Raw genomic sequence first — 20,571 nt, 5'->3', positions numbered from 1 at the left:
CAGATAAGGCAGAGCCAAGATGAGACAGGGGTACAGAGGCAGAAAGAGAGAACTGGGAAAGAGACTGCTGGGTTTCTCAGTGCACCTCTCCGCGGCCTGCGGTGCTCTGGGGCCTAATTAGCATGCCGCAAAAGGTCACGGCAGGCAATCTCTTAAATACGACTGCCATATGTTTGCCGTGTTCAAAAGGAACTAATGAGAAAGTCTACAAGCTCAAAAGTACCTGGAATTTCAAAGACAATACCTTCTAAATACTCCGAGGTCAGCGGCCTAGAGGACCGGTTAAGTTTGGAGGAGCAGATCCAAAGGAAAATAACCTGAGCCCATGTCTCATTGACTTCTTATTAGCAATCACTGACCTATGGGTATCAAGTCTGCTCCACAGAGTTTATGGGAATCCAATGGCTCCGGGGCTCTTTCTATTAAGGGTACACCCCACCAAGCAGCTTTCTTAACCCCAAATCATTCTCATTACAGGCCTTGAATATTTCACTCCAATCTAAATTGCTTTACTTGTATTTCTCAGGTTGTGGGGCAAAAAAAAACGCACGGTGCATTAAATCATGTTATATATTCCACACAAGGATCGCCTTTATAGAAGTCTGTGGGTATCGGTGCTTGGACGCATAAAAATGTGAGTAAGTGTGTTTGCACAGGAGCACCACTGGCCCACTCGGCCACTACCCAAAAAAGCTCACTGGGATTCTTTTCGTGCTCATATGAAATATCTTGCATGAGGTTTTCTCACTCTGTCTTTTCTTGAAGTCAAGCAGTCAGACTGAAAACTTATTAAACAAGGAGCAGCCGTATGACTCCTCAACGGCGCCATAAATTGACTGTGAAATTCACACGTTAAATCCCTCTACATCGTTAACAAAGAGTTTGAACAATTTCTCCGCAAATAGCTCTGAGGTTATGAAACCCTTTTTTCAAACACAAATTTGCATAATGGTGGTAGCTTCGTGGATCGCCTTTTGAATCATATCTGTGATTTACCTAAATAGTCTGGCTGTCCTCCAGTTCATCTCTCTAATGAAAATTTCAATTCTCTATTCTTGTATGCACATTATCAATAACTAGCACTTCTTGCCAGCCAGAGTTACTGCTAACAGAGAATAGGAGATAATGAAAGAGTTTGGTAAAGGCCAAATAGAAGTGTCACAAACATGAAACAATCTGCCTTTGTGATCTTCCAATAAAGGGACTTGAATCACTGAACTGTTTGCATATCCACATTCCTCAATAAAAAAACCTCTTGCCTATTCTGTGCGAGTGATTTTAGTTTGCTTATGTAAAATCTATATTCAGTGTAATGGAGTTATAAACCTATAAAACACAGTGTGAAAATGCCCTTTACATGCATGTAATAAGAGGGTGGACTTGACAGTCAGTTTAATAGCAAAGTGACTGTATAGTGACTATGTAGATATGAAATGCATTTTCCTGAGTTTTTAATGACAATAAACTACCATATGGTTAAGTTCATTCTGTATGCTTTAAGGGTACGGCAACTGGCCTAATTTGCATTTCCAATTAATAGAACAAAAAGGAAGAGAGAAGAATCTGCCCAACTTTATTCATCTCTAATCTTTAACAAGGCAGTATATTTTCAGAAAACTGTCTATATTGGTGCACTAAAAGACAGTGAAGTGCTAATAACACAGCTTTTTAAAAGGTAGGAATAGTTGTGTTGTTTTTAGTTGTTTTTTTAATGTATCTATAGGTTGGATTTTGTGGTGGAACATAATGTATGGAAAGATCATTATCATGTATACACCATAAGAACACAATTATCTTTTCTATTTTGCATTATTATTTTTTTCAAATGAATAAAGCAATGAAATTAAAATTAAATTCATTAATTTAAAAAATGAGTTGTTTCCATTCAAAAGTTGCAGAAATGTTTCTATTTTTAAGTATAATCTGATATCAACAAATACATCTAAACAAACACAACATGTGTTTGAAATACTTTTCATAAATTTAATTTTATTCTGTATGTTTTAAGCTGAGTCATGTTATGGTGGGTGCAGTGCTGAATTTCCATCTGAGCCAAGCATAAAAACATAAAAACCAAGCAATGTGATGTTTTTCAATAAATTATTGAGGATCCCCCTGCCTGATTCCAGTATTACTCTCAGTCATCTGCAGTTTAACAGCAGAAAGTTACAGCCTGTCTCCCCACACGGAGGAACCTCATGCTTGGTTCTTGGATGTGATCAAGAGAAAAAGAGACATGGGCAGACAGCCAGAACAAGCAGACTTTCATTGTCAGTTATTTCTGCCGATTTGACCTTACCTATAAACTGGACATCATTCATAAGTTCATTGTTTCTGACACTAATAAATGTGATATGAGTGAAAAACAAAACAGAAACAAAGATGATGACTTCTGGAATGGCCGAATGCTTTGCTCAAGCCATTATCTTCAGAAAGTCTTATTAATTACTGGTTTGGATTTATTTATAATCTCCTATATGATAAATGTTTATGGTCTAACTTTCTTGACCTGATAGAAAATATTGTTTTTGTTTATATGCTGGCCAGTTCCATGCAAGTGTAGTCATACCTCTTGTGCATAAAACATCATGACAATAATTGATAATAATTACTCGCCATGCACAGCAAAAGCAAAATAAACCACATTAAATCAAAAATCTTACATGTGACTCATCCCTGAGAAAACTGGCACGCTCGCAACCTTGAACGCATCCTAATTTACCATCCCATTCCTCAAGAGTTCTCCCTGACATACTGAATTATAAGGGGGCATATTCGTATGCCTGATTGGCCTTAAGCCGTGTTTCGGGGGCGTTGTGAGTACACCACACAGACAGCGGATCGGCTTGGTAGCGTAGTAGCGTATGTAAATGCACTCTCCTATGACTCCAGCCCACCACAAGGCATGTAGCCGAGAGTGGGAGTCAAGGCTGATTGTGTCGAGGGTACTTCTAGATAGAGATAGAACACCCACTACTGTAGCGTTCTCCAGCGGAGGAAGAAGTTATACGAGGGTTGCTTGTTAGGACACGCTTGCTTTGGAATGCAGGGACCAAGGGCCCCCCGAATAGAAAGAAAAAGAGAAAGAAAGAGGGAGTGAGAGAAAGGTTAGATCAGGAACACATCTACTGTCAACAAATTTGAGGCTAATGAAGAATGAAGCTTCACCTCTTTCTTTGGCAGGGGCTTGCAGCTCCATTTTTTTTTGGTGAGCTGCAAGGGTGCTATCTGGCCTGTCACCTCGAATTTCTCTCCCCAGCCAAACCGGAGGAACAGAAAGCTCAGTGCTTCCTCCTCCATCGAAGGCTGGGTTTTCTATGCCCACCAAATCGGCTCTCTCCTCTCTTCCTGACAAAATAAGTAGAAACATAAATAAAAATACAAACACTGACATGAAGGGGCAATACAACAGTTAGGTCGAAGTGACTCATAAAAAAAAAAAACAACACAAAGCACATTTAATGGCAACAAAATGTTTCTATTGGTGATTTCTCTGCCCCAAAATGTTCAAGCGCATCCTCCTCGAATGACACTAAAACACAATTAGGTTAAAATTAAATCAGAATCTTGCAAAGGAGGAGAAAAAAAAGAGAAGAAGAAGAAATGATTAAAATAATTACAAATTGCGCCCTGACAAGCAAGAGCAAAATTTAGCCCAAAGCCATTTGTCTGTAATTAGTTAATTAATCCTTACACAAATTATGAGCAATAACTCATCAAGCAGGACTCACCCATCAGAAATTCAGCCGACTTGGATTTCTTCTGCTTAGGTTGCTGCAGAGCCTTCTGCTGTAACTTCTGGAGGGAAATTGTTAAATGAATAAATTAGCTGCAGAATGAAGATCATCATTTATGATCCGCAACTAACGCAGTATTTTAAATATGGGACGACACTAAAATGTCATTTAATTTACATCGCCGCTAAAGGGGTCAAGCACTAATTGAACAACAGGAGTGGAAAAGAATTTAATCATAAATAGATAAGAAAAGTTGACATGAATGTGTAATGAAGGTCACATTAAAATACTTCCTCCTTGTTTCGAAAAATGAATGGGCAACAACACTCTCTCCTGGAAAATTATGCGTTTTTACACAGGCTGCACGAGAGTACACAGACTTGGTGTGCAAATGAGTATGGAAATCCAGTCATTACTTCTATTCACATGAACTCAACCTATAAAAAAATCTCAATGGAGAGAACAAATAGTCTTTAAATAACACCATGTCAGGCCCCTTGTATGTCATAAAGTTTACAGAATTTACAATATGGTAATTTCAATATATGAGTCATGCTTCAGGAAAATAAATACAAATTTAATCTATCTATCTATCTATCTATCTATCTATCTATCTATCTATCTATCTATCTATCTATCTATCTATCTATCTATCTATCTATCTATCTATCTATCTATCTGTCTATCTATCTATCTATCTATCTATCTATCTATCTATCTGTCTACATGCTAAGTCAACTTGTAGGTGGTCTACATTGGCATGGAATGGAAAGAAAAAGGAGGGCTGTATGAAAGCAAGTATGGCTTCCTTTGAAATCAAGAGTATGTGGAACAAACTCTGCAGTCCCACATTTCTCTCATTTCTGCGGACGAGCAGAACAATAAGAAAGCTGAGGTAAAAGGCATAAGTAGTTGTTTTTGTTATGGATATGTTTACATAAGAATGCACCATATAAAAGAGCTCTGTTGCTCAAAGCGTATGGAGCTTTTTAAGCATCATTTTATGCAGATTTCAATGATGAACTGTGCTCATGCCCATGAACAGCATGTATTTGTATACAATATTTAATTTCAAAGGCAAAATCAAGGGGCAGAATGGGTGGGGTGGGGGTAGGGGGGGCTTATTTCAACTCTAAATGACAGAGCAATTAAAATAGAGAAGGACTACTTCCAGACCAATCTGGTAAGAGGAGTTTTTGTAAATCTGTTTTTACATTCAACAAGCCCTACAGCAAGACATTCATTTATACCACTGAGATTAATGCTTATCTAATTGTAACTTATTTAAAAACCATTTTCATTTCGACTGGGTACCAATCAGTTTTTCAGAGTTTCACATACTGTGGAGTATGAGACTGGCAAAGTCGGCATCAGTGCTGATTGTCTCCCTGTGTTTTCTTTCATTTTCTTATTTTCATTTCTTCACACACACACACGCACGCACGCACGCACGCACACACACACACACACACACACACACACACACACACACACACACACACACACACACCTTTCTGCGAGACAAATATTGTCTGGGTGCACATGGAAATTGAGAAACTCCCTGAAACAATTACAGGAAAATTAATCAGGTAATTTTACAAATATAAAAAAAATGCGCACAATCACCATTTGCTTTGTGTTATATCAGGGCACTTTAACAATATTGTGTTGTAAACTGAAGCAGTCATTTAAATAAGCTACATGAAATTTGCATTTATTATATGGTATTAAAATTTTGATTGTTATTGGAAGCCCAAAGACAATTCTGAAAACCATAATGACTGAAAGTAAAATAATGTTCCTCTACAGGAAATTCTATTTTTACTTGATACTGTTGTTCAGCCATTTAACAACACACACTGTGAAAGTTATTGTTGGAGTTTATATATTATTTTGCCAAAGTAATTAATCCTCAAATTAGAACAATGAAGGAGGATAACACTCTTTATTTCACAAATTATTGCTTTTGCCCTGTGGGCTAAAGGCACTTTGCAGAGATCAAAGGAGAAATCACATTAAGTTTTATCTCAGGCTATACAAATGCATTTTGTTTATCACCCAAATTACTGCACAGAATAATCCAGAATATCATCTTCTTCTTGAAAAGTGTATGGTATGGCTATTTTACATATCTTTATAGCAATGTAACATAGAATTTTAAGAATATTTCTTGACAATTTTTTCCTTAAAAGTATTTTATAGTCAATTTTTTCTTTCCCTTATGTAATTTTCATATCGGTTCATACTAGTTCTCCTCTAGGCACAGTTTTGTTTTGGTTTCATTTCTAACAGTGCCCATGTTTCTCACTATGCAAAATAAATTAGCTCCATGTCCTGCAAATGTCAATAAGTCCTCTGATTACTTATGTATTCTTGGCTGAAGTTCAGTTACAGTGAAAAAAACCCTAGTAAACACACAAGAGAAAGTACACAGAAGGAGTACAGTACATACACCCCAGGCCTAAAGCTTTGGGTCATTGTCACTAAAAATCTAATCCACACAGCTCCATGTGAGCCTCTCTGTCTAGAGAGCTAAGAAAAATGCCTGCTTCTCATCTCGCTCCCTGGACCCCACTGACATTGACAGCATGCTCCTTGTAATACAAGGACTGTTGTTTAATGTGCCATAACCGGATGGAACATGCAGATGTTGCATTTCTAAAACGATAAACAACAATTCAATCCTGGGGGAAAAAAATAGAGGTTCAGGAAATAAACTGGATTTTTCAATTCAATGCTGTTCAATATTAGCACCAGAGTAAACTAGTGCAGTGCAGGCGTAAATTTAAATGCTTCTGTCCAATGCTCAAACTATGTTAAATTTATGGTGCTGCTCCAAAATTATGTGCCAAGACATTTGGGCACATTACAACATGCATATACAGTAGCACAATGCAATAGCCCCTGAGTTTGTCATCTGAAAGCATCTATATGCCCCCTTTAGCTGTCACACTTTCCTCATTTCACTGTGCAGCACACAGACTGCTTACTTTGCAGTCAACATGAGGAAAAAAATCATTTATAACTGGTGACAAAAAAAATCCATGACTGTTTTTTCTTCCTTTCTTTTTTTTTTTTTAAATGTGATTGTTGTCAAAAGGAATTGAGCACAACAATGCCTTGTTCAGTTCTTGTTGCATACAAAGGCATAGCTAGAAGGGCTTAGGGAAGACCGCTCGCTGCTAGGGGCTGGTGGGCACAGACCAGCTAGAAAGTGAATTTTGCATACTGTACGGATCATCGCCCAGTTCAGCCCAGTCACATTGAATCTGCCATCAACCAATTGTGCTTCATGAAACCGTCAACCCTCATTTACGTCTGCCTGTTTTCTTCCCCACGCAGCTGTAAACAAGGCCCCAGCTTTGAGCTGTCTTCCTCTGTCCCTGTGCGCGCTGCTTGCCAGGGGAGCGCAGACAGCAAAACCTCGTCTTCACAGAGATACTTGAAGCTACCATTTCCAGACAAGCACCCTGTGTGCTAGGCAGAGAAGTCAAGGACAAGAGTGTTTCTGGAAATGACAGGAGTTTTAGGAGCTTTACGTAGAGAACCCTGTGCATGTTTTGTCTGTTTCTTGAGATCTGATTTGTACTTTAATCCATAATATTAAGTCTGTGTTTGTTCTAGTAAAGCCTATCACAGACATATTGGTATCTATCGGTTTCAGTGTATTTGTTATCCAATATATGGCAAAATTTTAATATGGCACTTTTTTTTTACAGAACATAAAACACATATCAACAATGCTTGGTGTAATGAGTTTAGTGATCCTGAACATACACTAATGTTTATTTAGCTGTTTATTTCATATTTATTTGTTCTTTCATTTTAAATGTGCAGCAATTTGCTGATACCAAACATACATTAATTATTTTCGTCATTTTATTTGTATTATTCTTTTTTAAAAATCAGAAATTGACTGACACAAAGCTGTTTATTCAGCTTGTTTTTATGTTTTTATTGGAATTGGTTGACAATTAAATAAACTGTATGTATAATAATATATAATAGTGTTGAATGTTCCTTAATAAAGATATTTTAGTATTCTGAGTACCACCGTATTGGTGTATTGGTGCAAAATGTGTGAACAATCCACATAAAAGTTATTTTAATTCCAGCAACAACAAAAAAAATCACTATATCAGCCGCCATATTGATAATCTGTAAAAGTATCCCCTCTCAAATCAGTCTTAAAATATTGGTCTCAAAAATCCCTAGTTTTAAAGGTACTGTGTTCCTTAGAGTGACAGTGATCAGAATATGAATGTAAATTAATGTGCAAGTGCATAAAATCCTCTCAGCTCAATATAAATATGTGTGAATACATATCTCAATGGGTTGTAATAAAATGATGAAAGACATAATGAAGATGAGACTGAATGCTTTGCTAAATCAATAAAGACATAAAAGTTGATTTTTCATGTTTATAAAGTCAGTTTTATCTATCAACATAATAGAAATGACCATGTCTATAAAAGGTCATAAGAATAATGAAAACATCTCCAAAGCATCTGTATTTAAATCACTACAGATAAGGTTAGCATTTTGTTTCAAAGGCACACACAGCCATCTTAATTTATAGAGCAGCTTTCTATGTACACGGTAATTGTGACCCACCAAACAGTTTCTTATTAAACAACAACCGCGTCAGTTGGTGTAGACAGAAAACATAATTAGTATTCAAGCTTAATTAATCTACGCTGGCCCCCTTTAAGTGAATTAGTCAATTATTTATGCATGTGTGCTCCTTTGATGCTAACAGATTATGTATGTTACTGGAAAAAAACCTTGAAAAATGACTTTGAAAACTTTCCACTATAAAATGTCACTACAAGCTTCTGCGCTCACTTAGAAATGTCAGTGAAGACCGTGAATGCTGAAAAACAAACTGGAGTAAACTGTGAAACTTCTACAAATTCTCATTATTGTCAAATCACAGATATGCCAGTGCCAGTCAGGGAAAACATTGCATATCATTGTCCGAAATCCAGAGCAAAAGATAAAATAAATCAGCCAAATGCATACTTTTTGTGTGCCCTAATCCGTGGAATGGAAATCTAACACAGGTCGGATCAAGGTCTTTCCTGGGATCATGGGAACTCCTTGGGATTTTCAAGAGCCTTTTTGTTTTTACCCTTGAGAACCAGGCACTGGCCTCTGCACCCCTCAATCCCCCATTGAGAACCCAGAGGCAGCGCAGAGGAATGCTAAATGTCAATGGTCAGACTGCACCAGCACCTTCAGTGAGAGAGATGGAGGTACAGGCCTGACCTCTTTGTGTTCAGCTCCGCTCGCTATCAGGGGCCAAAAGTGAAACTGTACTCACACTGCTAAAGGTGTCCATCTTCGCAAACTGCAAAAGATCATCGCTGGCTGACCCTGATCTCTGAACAATGGCCGGGCCTGCAAAACAGAATGTGTGAAAAAATATGTTGAGAAATGTGTCAAAACAAATCTAATGTTGTACAGCTCCCAAGAATCTGCACTGCACGTGAGGAGAATCTGTTATTGACAGAAAACTTCAACTTTAAATTTGCCTTATAATTCAAAGTTTGTTGATTTTATTTGAGCTGGAATTTGGAAAAGAGCTCTTTTAATAGCTTACTGTGCAGCACCAAATCCTTCATTCCATGCAGCGTTACACTATCTCTGCCCTGCTTGTGTGTTTAAACCTGTTATCTCTGCAATGCATCTTGGAGAATAAAGGACAATAAACACCATTTATTATCACAGATAACAAATGATTTGCCCTGATTATTCAAATAGTTTATTCATTTACATCTGATACAATATCATTTGGTATTTTTATCGTCTTTTTCCTATGGTAATTCACATGGCTTGCACAAGTTTCTGCTGAAATAGCAAAACAAACCCCAGGCAAAATGTGAAAGATTATCCCATACCATGCGAGCTAGGATGAAATGCTATACTTTTTCACACTGAACACTGCTCCACTGGGTGTGATTGAAAAACATGTAAAGCTATTGAATCTGTGGTTTGTATATGTGAGGGGAAAATGAGTGTTGTAACAAGTGGGCCAGTGTTTTTGTAATTGTTTCAAATTACACTCGGCGTAATAACTCAGTGAAAGCAGAGCCAGTGTGCGGTCCGTACACATTAACTAGGCAAAGACCACAGGATATCCATGCACCTTATCGCGGCCCACAAAAAAACTTGATTGTGTAAACAACTGTGGAGACTAAAACTCCTTAGCTATATTTCCAGCTGTGTCTATTTGTGTCCAATGGCGCTTATCACCAGCTACACAAAAGAAGGATAATACTTTTAGATAAGGAGGTACTTTGCAGCATTTCCTTTACATGTGTATTTTATTGAATTGAAGGCAGCCTTAAATTCCTGTTTTTAATTTGCTGAACTGTTTTTCTGGGTTATAAATAGTGATGTGTGTGCGCAAATGTTTTTTTACAGGCTGTAAAATTGTGATGTTGTAAGAAAAATAAGTACATTAGTTGTTAAAAACTGCACGCTTCCTGCCAAATACTGGCTCCCTAACCAATGAGATTGCCAACATCATTGTTAACCACATAAATGACTGACTCACTTTTCCTGCATGGGGTTCAGGCTTTCTGTCAAAAAGTCGTATGCTAATTTTCTTACAGTACGTGCAAGAAACCCCTAAAGTCCTGCAGAGTATGATGTACTTGCTGGACTTGAGTTCGTACCAATCCAAAGAGATAGCCACGTATGACTTCCCTGCTGCGTAAAAAAAAGATCTCATGTGCTTACTAAACAATACACCCATGAAAACACACACTGCCAACAGCAGCCAGCATGCAGCTAAATGATCTATGCAAGGTTTCCGTGCTATTTGTTTTTCTGACCCGTACGCCACAGCACCGTTTCCTCGTTTGATTTCAACAACATGCCAGGAAAAAGCATTCATGGTCAGAGTTTAACAGCAGAAAGGCAACACTGCTGTCAATTGATTTCTGTTATCTCAGCAAGTACATAGCTACTTGTACATAGCTTTTCTTTAGATTTTCTCTGCACCAACCAGTGTTTTAGGGTTTTCAAAATCATGCAAAATGTTACATAATACCTCCTTTAATCAGTGGCGTTGGCATTTTGTCAGACCCCAAAAATCCAATCAAAAAATAATGAATGAGGAAGATGTTAACTGTTATTCTTGAAGTCAACAAATAATGACTGTATGAACAAAAACAGCAATAAAATGTAACTAAGTACACTTATTCAAATACTGTACTTAACCACCGATTTTATGCAGCTTTATCCTTTTACTCCTCTACATCTCAAAGGCAAATTTACTTTCCTATATTTGTCTGACAGCTCGAGTTACTTTCACAACAAAATACATGTTTGTTTCTAATAAACTGAAAAATGAAGTGTTCTTTTATGAGGAAATTTTCCAACTTCTTAAGCTAAATAAACTATGTAAAACCCCTCTTGTCCCACTGCTGCAAAAAAACAACTTAAATCACACACTAGTTATAAATAAAGCAAGTACGTATGTCGTTCCTCTAAAAAGACATGCTACTATATCTGACCTGCAACCATTTTTTTCCATCTCCGTCTCCTGTCCTGAGAATGACCATCTCCTCTGTCATCTAGTCAGCTAAACTCAATCAAGCCTTAATCCAGAATGACAGTGGGGTCTGTGTTGCACTAGACAAGGCACTTCCCCTTCTCTATGGCATAGTGCGACCTGAAATCTTCGCTTGACATTCTTTTTCTTCTCCTCGAACATGGATAAGGGATGTAATTCAATAGTCACCGAGGGACACGGCACCACGCACCAAAGACTATTTTATTTGCTTGTGGACAGAGGCCTTTTCTTAATGTTTGACAACAGCCAGTCTCCCTCAAGACATAGAGTTCACACAGCTGACAATAAGGGTAGAAAAAGGGCAGACTCTTTCTTCTTGGCTGGGCAGTGGAGACATTTGCATGCATATTTACTCTAAATGTACTCTTTGCACTTTAAAGTGCACTCACAAAGGCATATATCAGCAGTGCACTGTAAAGTGAACAGCACTGGAGTATATATGAGTGAATTCATGCAAGTCTTTTGCATCTTATTTATGGGAATTAAGGGTACACTTCTCAGGGTAAATTTGTTACACTTTTCACTCAAGAATGTCATTTGATCCTACTGGATTACAAACCAAATCTATTGCAAATAACTAGCACATCATATTAGTAACTGTATACATGCATGTTGTTTTTATTAAGGATTAAGAGGTATTTTACCTTGTGAGGCCCGAATTCTTCCTCTTCATGGTCAGCTACACCTCAGTCGTCTAGGTGACGATGACGCAGTCCCTAACAGCACGCACACATGTAGTCTCAGGTAACCTCCTCATGTTCACTTTCACTCACTGAAACAAAAAGTAAAAGAGAAAGTCTTAATTAGATTATAGACCTCTCAAATCTACAAAATACATCATTGAGATCTCAGGTTCTACCTGGCCATCTGTTTTATACACTGTAAGCTATAAATTAAGTTAAAGCAAAGGAAAATAGTACTTGAAAGTACTGTGTAGGATTCAGGGAAAGGAGAGATATCTGACACAGTCTAATGCATGCCATTACCAAAACTAGAACTGCTGAGTTGTGCCAAGATAAAGTTTTATCTGTTTGACAGTCTCATATACCAGATGGCATCACTGTTTGTGTTTTAAATGCTGTTTCATTATTAATGGGGAGTGTGGCAAAGCGCTCCTTCAAAAAGATAGCTTATTGTTTCACCAGATATACTGGTAAAATAGGCTGCTTTGTCACCTTTCAATGCCGATCACAATGAAGTCCCCCAAACTGAAGGTAAAGTGCTCACACTGCTTTGTTAACATCCATTATGCAGTATTTGACAATTCACACAAAAGTTCTCTTCGTGCATAATTTAGTTGGAAGCGCTGACAAACGTATGTCCCAGCCTAAGCGAACCTGGCAAGCTTTACAGCTGCTATGAAGAAAAGGTAGAAAACACCTGGCGGATTGGTTCGCTCACATCTTGCATATTAATGCTGATGTCCAGATCATGGCCTATAGCTAATGCATCCCTTTGAACAAACAGACTGTGTGTTATTTATGACTGCAAAGTCATCAGGCCACTGATGGCCTTTTCAACTGAGGAGGAGAGATTGCTCATATGTAATAGCAAAGTCCTCGCTTCTTTTGTGTAAAAATTGAGTAAAGTTTATGATTGGTGCTGTGAACTTTGTTGTATTCCTTCAATGTTGAAAACAATCAGAAGTTAACAAGGCACAATAATACACCATTAATGCACATTTTAATCAATAAAGTGCATGCGAAGAGGATCTTTGCAGCACCTATATTACAAAAACTGGGATCTTTTTTGCTCATTAAGTGGCTAAAACATGATCTAAATAAGATGCCCAGCGATTTGGACCTCCCATTACCTGGCGTAGCTGTCGTTGATCGTTTACGCGATTAAATATAGACCTAAATCTCCATCTTATCCAATTAATTCTCTGTGCAGGCATGAGAGTGGCTAATGATGTTATCTTACCTAATTAACCTGTATAGGGATTCAACTCCAGGACAGGGGATTGTTCATCCTTCATCCAAGTGTTCATTATTATCATCACAATCATTATCATAAAGGGGCTAACTTATGATGTTGGCCATTCCATCACCATTAATCTAGATTGAGTCCTTTTTTTTCTTTTTGGGGAGGGGGATCCTTTTGGGTCATTTTTAATTATCACTAAAAGGATGGGAATTCTGGCAAAGCCGAATAAGTTCAGTCGTGGTCACAGCAATCACTGGAATCCTGTGAGACCACATTACACGAATGTGATTTGACTACTTATGACTGAAGGGGCCTTTCTGATTTTGCTGTGTTTAGGGCCCTGCGTCCTGCGAAACTCTCCTCGCAGTTTTCTATCAGCTTTCCCATTGAATGTCGGCTTCAACCTATTAACACAGCAGACTTGGAGCAGATCAATAGCCCTCATTGGGCCATGTGTCATTAGTTAATCGGATATTGATGAGGGTATTGACACACACCTAATTAATCTCAGGCCCAGTGCCGGCTTTCATATGTTTCCTTAATTATGCACTTCATCTTAGTCCTTATACATCAGCCGGCTGCCGCTTCCTGTTTGACAGTGAATGAAAGTTAGCTGTCAAGTCTCACTCTTGTGTTATAAGTTTTTCTTGCTTTGCTCTTTTTAAACCGTTACATGCTGCAGCTGGAGTGCAGTATCAGTTTCAAATCTGGCATATGCAATTTGCATTGTTTGGCAAACGCAATATTACAGTAACTTCTTCACAGTGCTTTTTAGACATTTTTATTTCAAATTTGTGGCTTTTTTTTTTGTTTTATGTCAAAATGCAATTTAACGTAAAACAGATGCATATGGTGTAATTACAAAATGCAGCATTTTCAATAAGAGCAAGAATGTCTTCTTTTTTTTTATCATATTCTGTATAATATATATATACAGTCGTCCATAAAGCCACATTTTTTCGATTTCAGACACAATCCTCACAATTGTGGCTTAATTTTCATTGTGATATGTTTGGAAGAGATTGATTAATACATTTTTGAGAAGATATACACAAATATTTTAACTTTATGGGCCACTGTGGAAACCTTTTTCACGCGTTCTATTTAACGTTTCAATCGGCCACATGGTGACTGTTTAAAGAAGAATTTAACATTGTGAAATGTTTTCAGTTTTAAACGCGGTTAATGTTGTGAAACAGAATTTCTTGGTTAGGTTTAAGCACCAACTCCACTTGGTTAAGTTTAGAAAAAAAGATCATAGTTTGGTTTAAAATAATGTGACATGTGACGTTATTATGCAAGACAGTCAAATTACGAGTTAATCAACAGACGAACTTCAAATAACAATATTGACTTTTGGTTTTTACATGGGACATGAACTGTGGTCTCTTGGGTGAAAGCCCTGTGTTTATTTTACATCACCAACCCGACCTCCTCCATGGGCGGACATGCGGCCTTTGATGTAAACAATTTAGTGATATGTCAAAATCAAACGAAATCCGTGAGAAAAAAACCTTTTCCTCCGAACATAATTAGATGCAGATTAGCTGTATGTGAATGTCATTTTTCAGAGACCAGGCAGCTCTCTTTTCCTCTTTTGATGTGTATATATATATACAGCATGTGTGTCAGTGCTTATGAAGCATGCATGCACAGAACGCTGTGTCTATGTATATGCTTTTGAAAGTCAGCTCATATCTGTGTGCTTTGTGTGCACCTACATATGTGTGTGTTTGTGTGTTGACGCATACATGCTGATCAATAGAGCTGTGCATTAGCGCGCTGGTGTACAGATGAGAGAGCACCTGAAGGTGACCCTGACTACTGGCATCACCACAGGGCTCCAATAAGCTGCTCCTCAACCGCTGCTCTGCAAACCACAAATCTCCAACTTTTAGCCTGCTGCTGTTGGTTTGATTATTGTTTATAGATACAGCCGAGAATTAAAGTATGGCCCGCAGGCAGCATAATTATTTACAGCTGAAAACTCATATCATTACCAGCATGCTCCTAATTGCCAGAAGTAATATCAATGTTAGTTGATTAAGTGTATTTTTTTCATCTTCACTCTCCATAATGTGCAGAGATTGTTTTCCCTCAGCATATGGGGTGACGGTTTATCTCAATACAGCTGTTCATCTGGCTTGACTTCTATTTTTTTTTTTCCACTGTTCATTCCAAAATACAATATTGCAGTATCTTCAGAGGGTAGCGATCGATTGCTCCACTTTTTGTAGTTTGCTCACAAGGTCAAAGAAAACACAGGAGATTCATCCTTCACTGCTCAAAAATAATTTATCTCTGTAAAGATTTTCCCTAAATAGATACAGATGTGACTTACAGGGGCGGACTTTTTGACTCAAGGTGATGTCAGAGCTAAAGAGAAAGGCCAGTGGGCCTTAAAGCTACCGTTAATTCACGATCAAATGATTAATTAAAACAAATGTTTATTTGGCCTGGACCTCCCTCCCTCTGCTATGAACATGTCAAAATATTTCATCCTGTATTTAAGGCGGCAAGAAAGATGAGGCTATTAATAACACCGCCTGTGAAGGGGAAAATACATAAACCTTGAAGGCTACTTTATTATTCACATGTAGATTACTCAAACATGAATGTGGTGCTGCAGCACAAGAAACCTATTTCTCGGACCTGGGCATCAAAATCTCAGGTTTCATACAGTAAGGATATGTTACATTTTGAAATCAAATTTTAAAAAGTAAATGGGCAAACAGCTCTTAAAGTCATCTATTGCTTTTCATCAACACACCTGCAGATTATAACTGACAGATCATTAAAAGTATTGCTAATAAAATCCAATCAGATTTTTTTTTCCCTATATTCTTTCAGATACCTTACGCAAAAAAGATTACGCATGGTTATTAATATTTTATTTGCACTCCTGTTGCACCAGGTGTGGAGCTAAGGGCCAAAATACATGTGGCATGGATGCAGCGGGACACAGTGGTTTTGTGTTTTTTAGCTGAGCTAGGCCAGAAAATATTCCATATGTAGAGTGAGCACTGAGCCAGACTTTGTTTTAAGATTAGCCTTTTTAATGCCCCATTTCTTGTGAGGAACTGGAAATATTTTATCTTGTGTCCTTAATTATGATTAATCTGGCATGCAATTGACACACCAGTCACAATTTAGCTCCCTAAAGTTAATTTCCTGTGAACACGAAAAGTTTATTTTGTCATTGTACTATACATGTAACGAGTAGAAAGTGACACGTTCAAAACTGACGTAGAAGGATGCCTTGTGCGTAAATAGCACATGCTGTGGGCCTTAACGAAGCATCGGTCTGACTAGTTGGGATACGTTGCCAGTTTGGAACTAAAACGTTAAAAGGTAGAAGGTAGGTCTGTCAGAAAACTACTCCATGTACTTGTCAGGCATCGTTGTTTCTGGATTCTGGTATCCAATCGGATTAGATTGTGACTATTGTGAGTTATTTCCATCACACTTGCTTTGCTTTCTCTTGGACCACAGACTTCATGCAGCCTTACAGTGTAAAAGTGGAAGTGAGTCACATTTAAAAAAATGAAAAAGGCTCATATGTGAAGCCTCAACTTTGCTTCAATCAAACTTGGGAGCAAGCGCCGTGGAAGTCAGCTTGCCTTGCATGATACAGCATAAGTAATACGTAAAGGAAAAGTCATAGAAGGCGATACTTTTCCAACGTTTCCTTTCAATGCATCATATCTTGTGAGGAAAAACTGACGTGGCCCCAAAAGATTGTGTCTATTAGGCATAACAATCACAGGAATCCATCTCATGCTTCTAGAGTTAAAACTGTGCAGAGGAGTGGAATAATTTTTAAAAGGGCAATGCAAATAGTGATTAAAAGTGGGCCTAGGGTCATCATTAGGGCATGATCTCAGAGGAATTCAGAGCAAGGGGGGAGTGTTTGAGAAACATCTTGCTGACCAACAAGGGGCATCTTGCATGCAACTGACTCCTCTATGATAAGGATTTATTATGCGCCTTGTGACAGGCAGTGAATCTGCCCCTTTGATGAGCACAATGACTGCGAGTTCACGCAGAAATCGCTTGAGGAAATTAGACAATTGTCGGAATGAAACTTTGTGCTATAAATACATTTTCTTTCTTTGTCATTCATTCTGAGATGCAGTGATGTCATGGCACAGTGAGGGTCTTGTGATCCCTTGTAAAGATCAAGAGGCCACAGGCGCTGGTGTGTCAGTGGCTCAAAGGGTCGGGATGTACAGGATATGATATGAAATACAGTCTGAGGCATTAAGCTACAAGAGCGGACAGAAGAGTTCGACTCTATCTATTTCAGAAACTGCACTTTGATGACTCACATGATATATGAAAAGAAATATGTAAAACTGGGTGATTGGGTTACTGATGCTCTGTTGGTCTCTTCAATTGATTTATTTTCTGCTAATCCTTACAGTTATCATAATATTTACCAATAAAGATATATTTTTGGAGTGTTCTTCTAAAACGTGACAAAAGCAACAAAGCCTCAAACATCTGCCATGTCTTTCCTTTAAATAAAGAAGTTTACAATTTAAGTAGGTGTTTTGGCAGCCAACCTAATTCAATTAGTTAGCAGCTCTGTTCATCTTTTTTGACTTGACAATGAACCCTATGTTTCATGCCTGTCATTCGCTGAAAGGCAGGGTGATTATAGGCGCCCCTAACTACATCTAGTTACACAACAGTTTGAATTCCCCAGAGGTGGTGTAATGACATTATAAGTTTGTTTCTGTAATAGTGGTAGTAGCCGCAGTGGTAGTTCCTAAAACCTGACAGAGTGAGTGGCATGTTTGTACTTGCAGGTCAGAATAAATGTAGCTGGGTTTTTTTGTGACTAGTTACCAGAAAAACTTCTTGATGGTTGGTCAACAACTTTATCTGCCAAGTAAACGTTGCCATTCCATAGAGTTGTGGAGGGTAGCTATGGGTTCTGGAAATATTTTTACCCATTCTGTATTTCCATTTCAGACAACGGAAAGCTACGTGACTCATGCCAGTATATCAGTTAGAAGTGCCGGGTTAAATAGGCAATCCTGCTAACAAAAAGTAAGCAAGAGAGACACACAGTTGACTACGTTGCAGCAAAACTAGCAGTGAAGACTTGGGGAAATGGCTGCATGTGTCCACAACAATGAATGTAACATAGTGCCTGCGCAACCAGTACAAGTCCCCAGCTGTCTGTGCAACGCAAATGTCCAAGTCATAACTCTCCTGGACGGGTCAACTGGGACTCAGTTTCCTGCTTGTTTGTTAACAGTTAATGATTTGTAACAAGGGTTGGCTGGGCAAGAAAAATCTAAATTAACATCCCTAGCTTGTGTAAAAACATGTTTTGTTATAGACGTAGTGGAAGCAAATTTTCGTCATTGCAAAAAATTATGCCATAGTTACTTTCGGTCATCCAAATATTGTCCAAAAAATTGTCAATTTGAAAATCATTAGGACTTTATCTTCTAAATTCCATTTGCCTTATGTATCATGAGTAGGAGGTTAATTCAAACGTCCTCTTCTTTTAGTCTGAGCACTGCTGATTTTAATTGCAGTAAATCTTACCCTAAAGGTGCCTGCAAACCTTTTACTGCTAGACACAGCAGTGGAAAGTGTCTGAGATGTTTTGGCTCCCAGTCTAACCTGTCAACCAAGCTGCTTATGTTGTAATGTTCAACATCATAATCTAGCTTTTGATACATGTCAATCCACCTCACCTTTACAATTCTTGTCACTCCAAACTCTGATTTTCTGACTGCAAAACATTTGATACAGCAACAAGCAAAAATATGCCTTCACAACATTTATTGAGGAGGTCGCTACAGAAAACAAGTTTTTTTCTTTCACTTTAGCTGTTCAATCGAGCAGTGATGCAGGATCAGTGTGAACAGTAACAACTACTATATATTCAACTGAATATATTCTACACAATAAAAGCAGAATGGTGGAAAAAAATATTTTAATATGCTGTGTTTAAAGCTAAGGATTTAACTACTAAACTTCTCTATAGAGAAGCTTAGTTTGTTTATGGCTTAAAAATGCTCATTTACTGATGACTCACAAGGATGTAAGCCTATTTGAAAACCAGGAAATAGTTAGACTCCTGCTGGAACAGCCTGAAATGAGATCAACCCTGATCTCCTAGGTCACTACCTTACCCACACATCTGTCTTAATATCTAGGAGAATGTTTGAAATGTAAATGTCTTCAATGACCAACTCCACTCGGCTTGTCTTCAATGGACATGCAACGTTGACCCTTAGGGCAGTAGCAAGCTCATTGGACTATTCATAGACTGTGTCCTCTGCCTCTTGCCTTTTAAGTTTTTTAAAGGGTGTAATGTTCACTCTGTGAGTTTAACCTAGATCTCTTTTGAACTTTTAATGATCTATTTCCTACAGTTAATGATTCAACGCTAAGTTTACTACTGTGTGTGCACTGACATATTAACGCACAAGCAAAGCAAGGACACATTTACATGTAGAAGTTAACTGAGGTAACAGTGTATTTCTCCATGATTGCCTCATTTAACACACTGGATGCTACATATTTCAACACTTCGATTTTATATTTCACATTTAGAGGATCTACACCACTGTATGCATCAGTGAAAACGTTAGCAACTACTGTCTATAGTTGTGTCCTCATACTAATTCCCACAATTAACACACTGTCATTGTATTTTACACAGTATTTTGAACAGCAGGTGTGCTGCAGTTTTAATACACTATGAAGAGCATGAGTTCTAAGCAAATACATAATTGCCATTAGCATTAGCCAGCTAGGCTATTTTTAATAAAAAAAATAAATAAAATGCTTTACTCACCAAGTTTCCATTAGGTCAAGCTAGCGACTCTATTTTACTGTAATGTATCAGCAACTTGGACGCTAGCATGTTAGCTAGCAATTAAAAAAAATACTTGTAACCAGCTGAAGTACATTTGGTGGCGATTTTGTCGCACCGTATTTAAACACTATTCATCCGAGTTTTCTTCTTCAATTTTCTTTCAGGCAGAACAAGGACAAAGCTCATACCTGTGAACTCAGTTTTGTTATTAAGAGCAATATTGCCAACTCGTTTCCAATGAAAGTAGCTAGCACTTGCTTCAATTGTTGCTAAGAGTAGCCAGGGTTTTTTTCTCGTTTTTTTTTCTAACTTTATTTAATACAAAATTGTGTTCCATATAATAATAATAATTATTATTATTATCATAATAATAATGATGATAATGAACAAGAAAAAAATATCAATATGTTTAAACAATAGGATTAAATAGATACAATTATAAATTATAGATAAAGTCACATACTGTAAATCCTCAGAAATGT

General features: G+C 37.8%; 1 protein-coding gene across 1 annotated transcript in view; it reads right to left on the bottom strand.

Annotated features, from left to right (window-relative positions):
• The window catches only part of ofcc1 (orofacial cleft 1 candidate 1), a 101,817-nt gene extending 81,500 nt beyond the window's left edge, over positions 1 to 20,317 (bottom strand). The window contains exons 1-5 of the mRNA XM_059326523.1: positions 20,069 to 20,317; positions 11,964 to 12,091; positions 9,061 to 9,137; positions 3,732 to 3,798; positions 3,169 to 3,348 (exon numbers count right to left, since the gene is read on the bottom strand). Of these exons, the coding sequence (XP_059182506.1) occupies positions 3,169 to 3,348; positions 3,732 to 3,798; positions 9,061 to 9,078 (265 nt within the window). The 5' untranslated portion in view covers positions 9,079 to 9,137; positions 11,964 to 12,091; positions 20,069 to 20,317. The remainder of the gene's footprint in view (positions 1 to 3,168; positions 3,349 to 3,731; positions 3,799 to 9,060; positions 9,138 to 11,963; positions 12,092 to 20,068) is intronic.
• Positions 20,318 to 20,571: the final 254 nt, after the last annotated feature.

This window comes from Centropristis striata, chromosome 23, assembly GCF_030273125.1.
Source record: "Centropristis striata isolate RG_2023a ecotype Rhode Island chromosome 23, C.striata_1.0, whole genome shotgun sequence".
NCBI lineage: Eukaryota > Metazoa > Chordata > Actinopteri > Perciformes > Serranidae > Centropristis > Centropristis striata.
The sequence above is the reverse complement of the archived record's forward strand: the minus strand, read 5'-3'. Positions and strand labels throughout refer to the sequence as shown.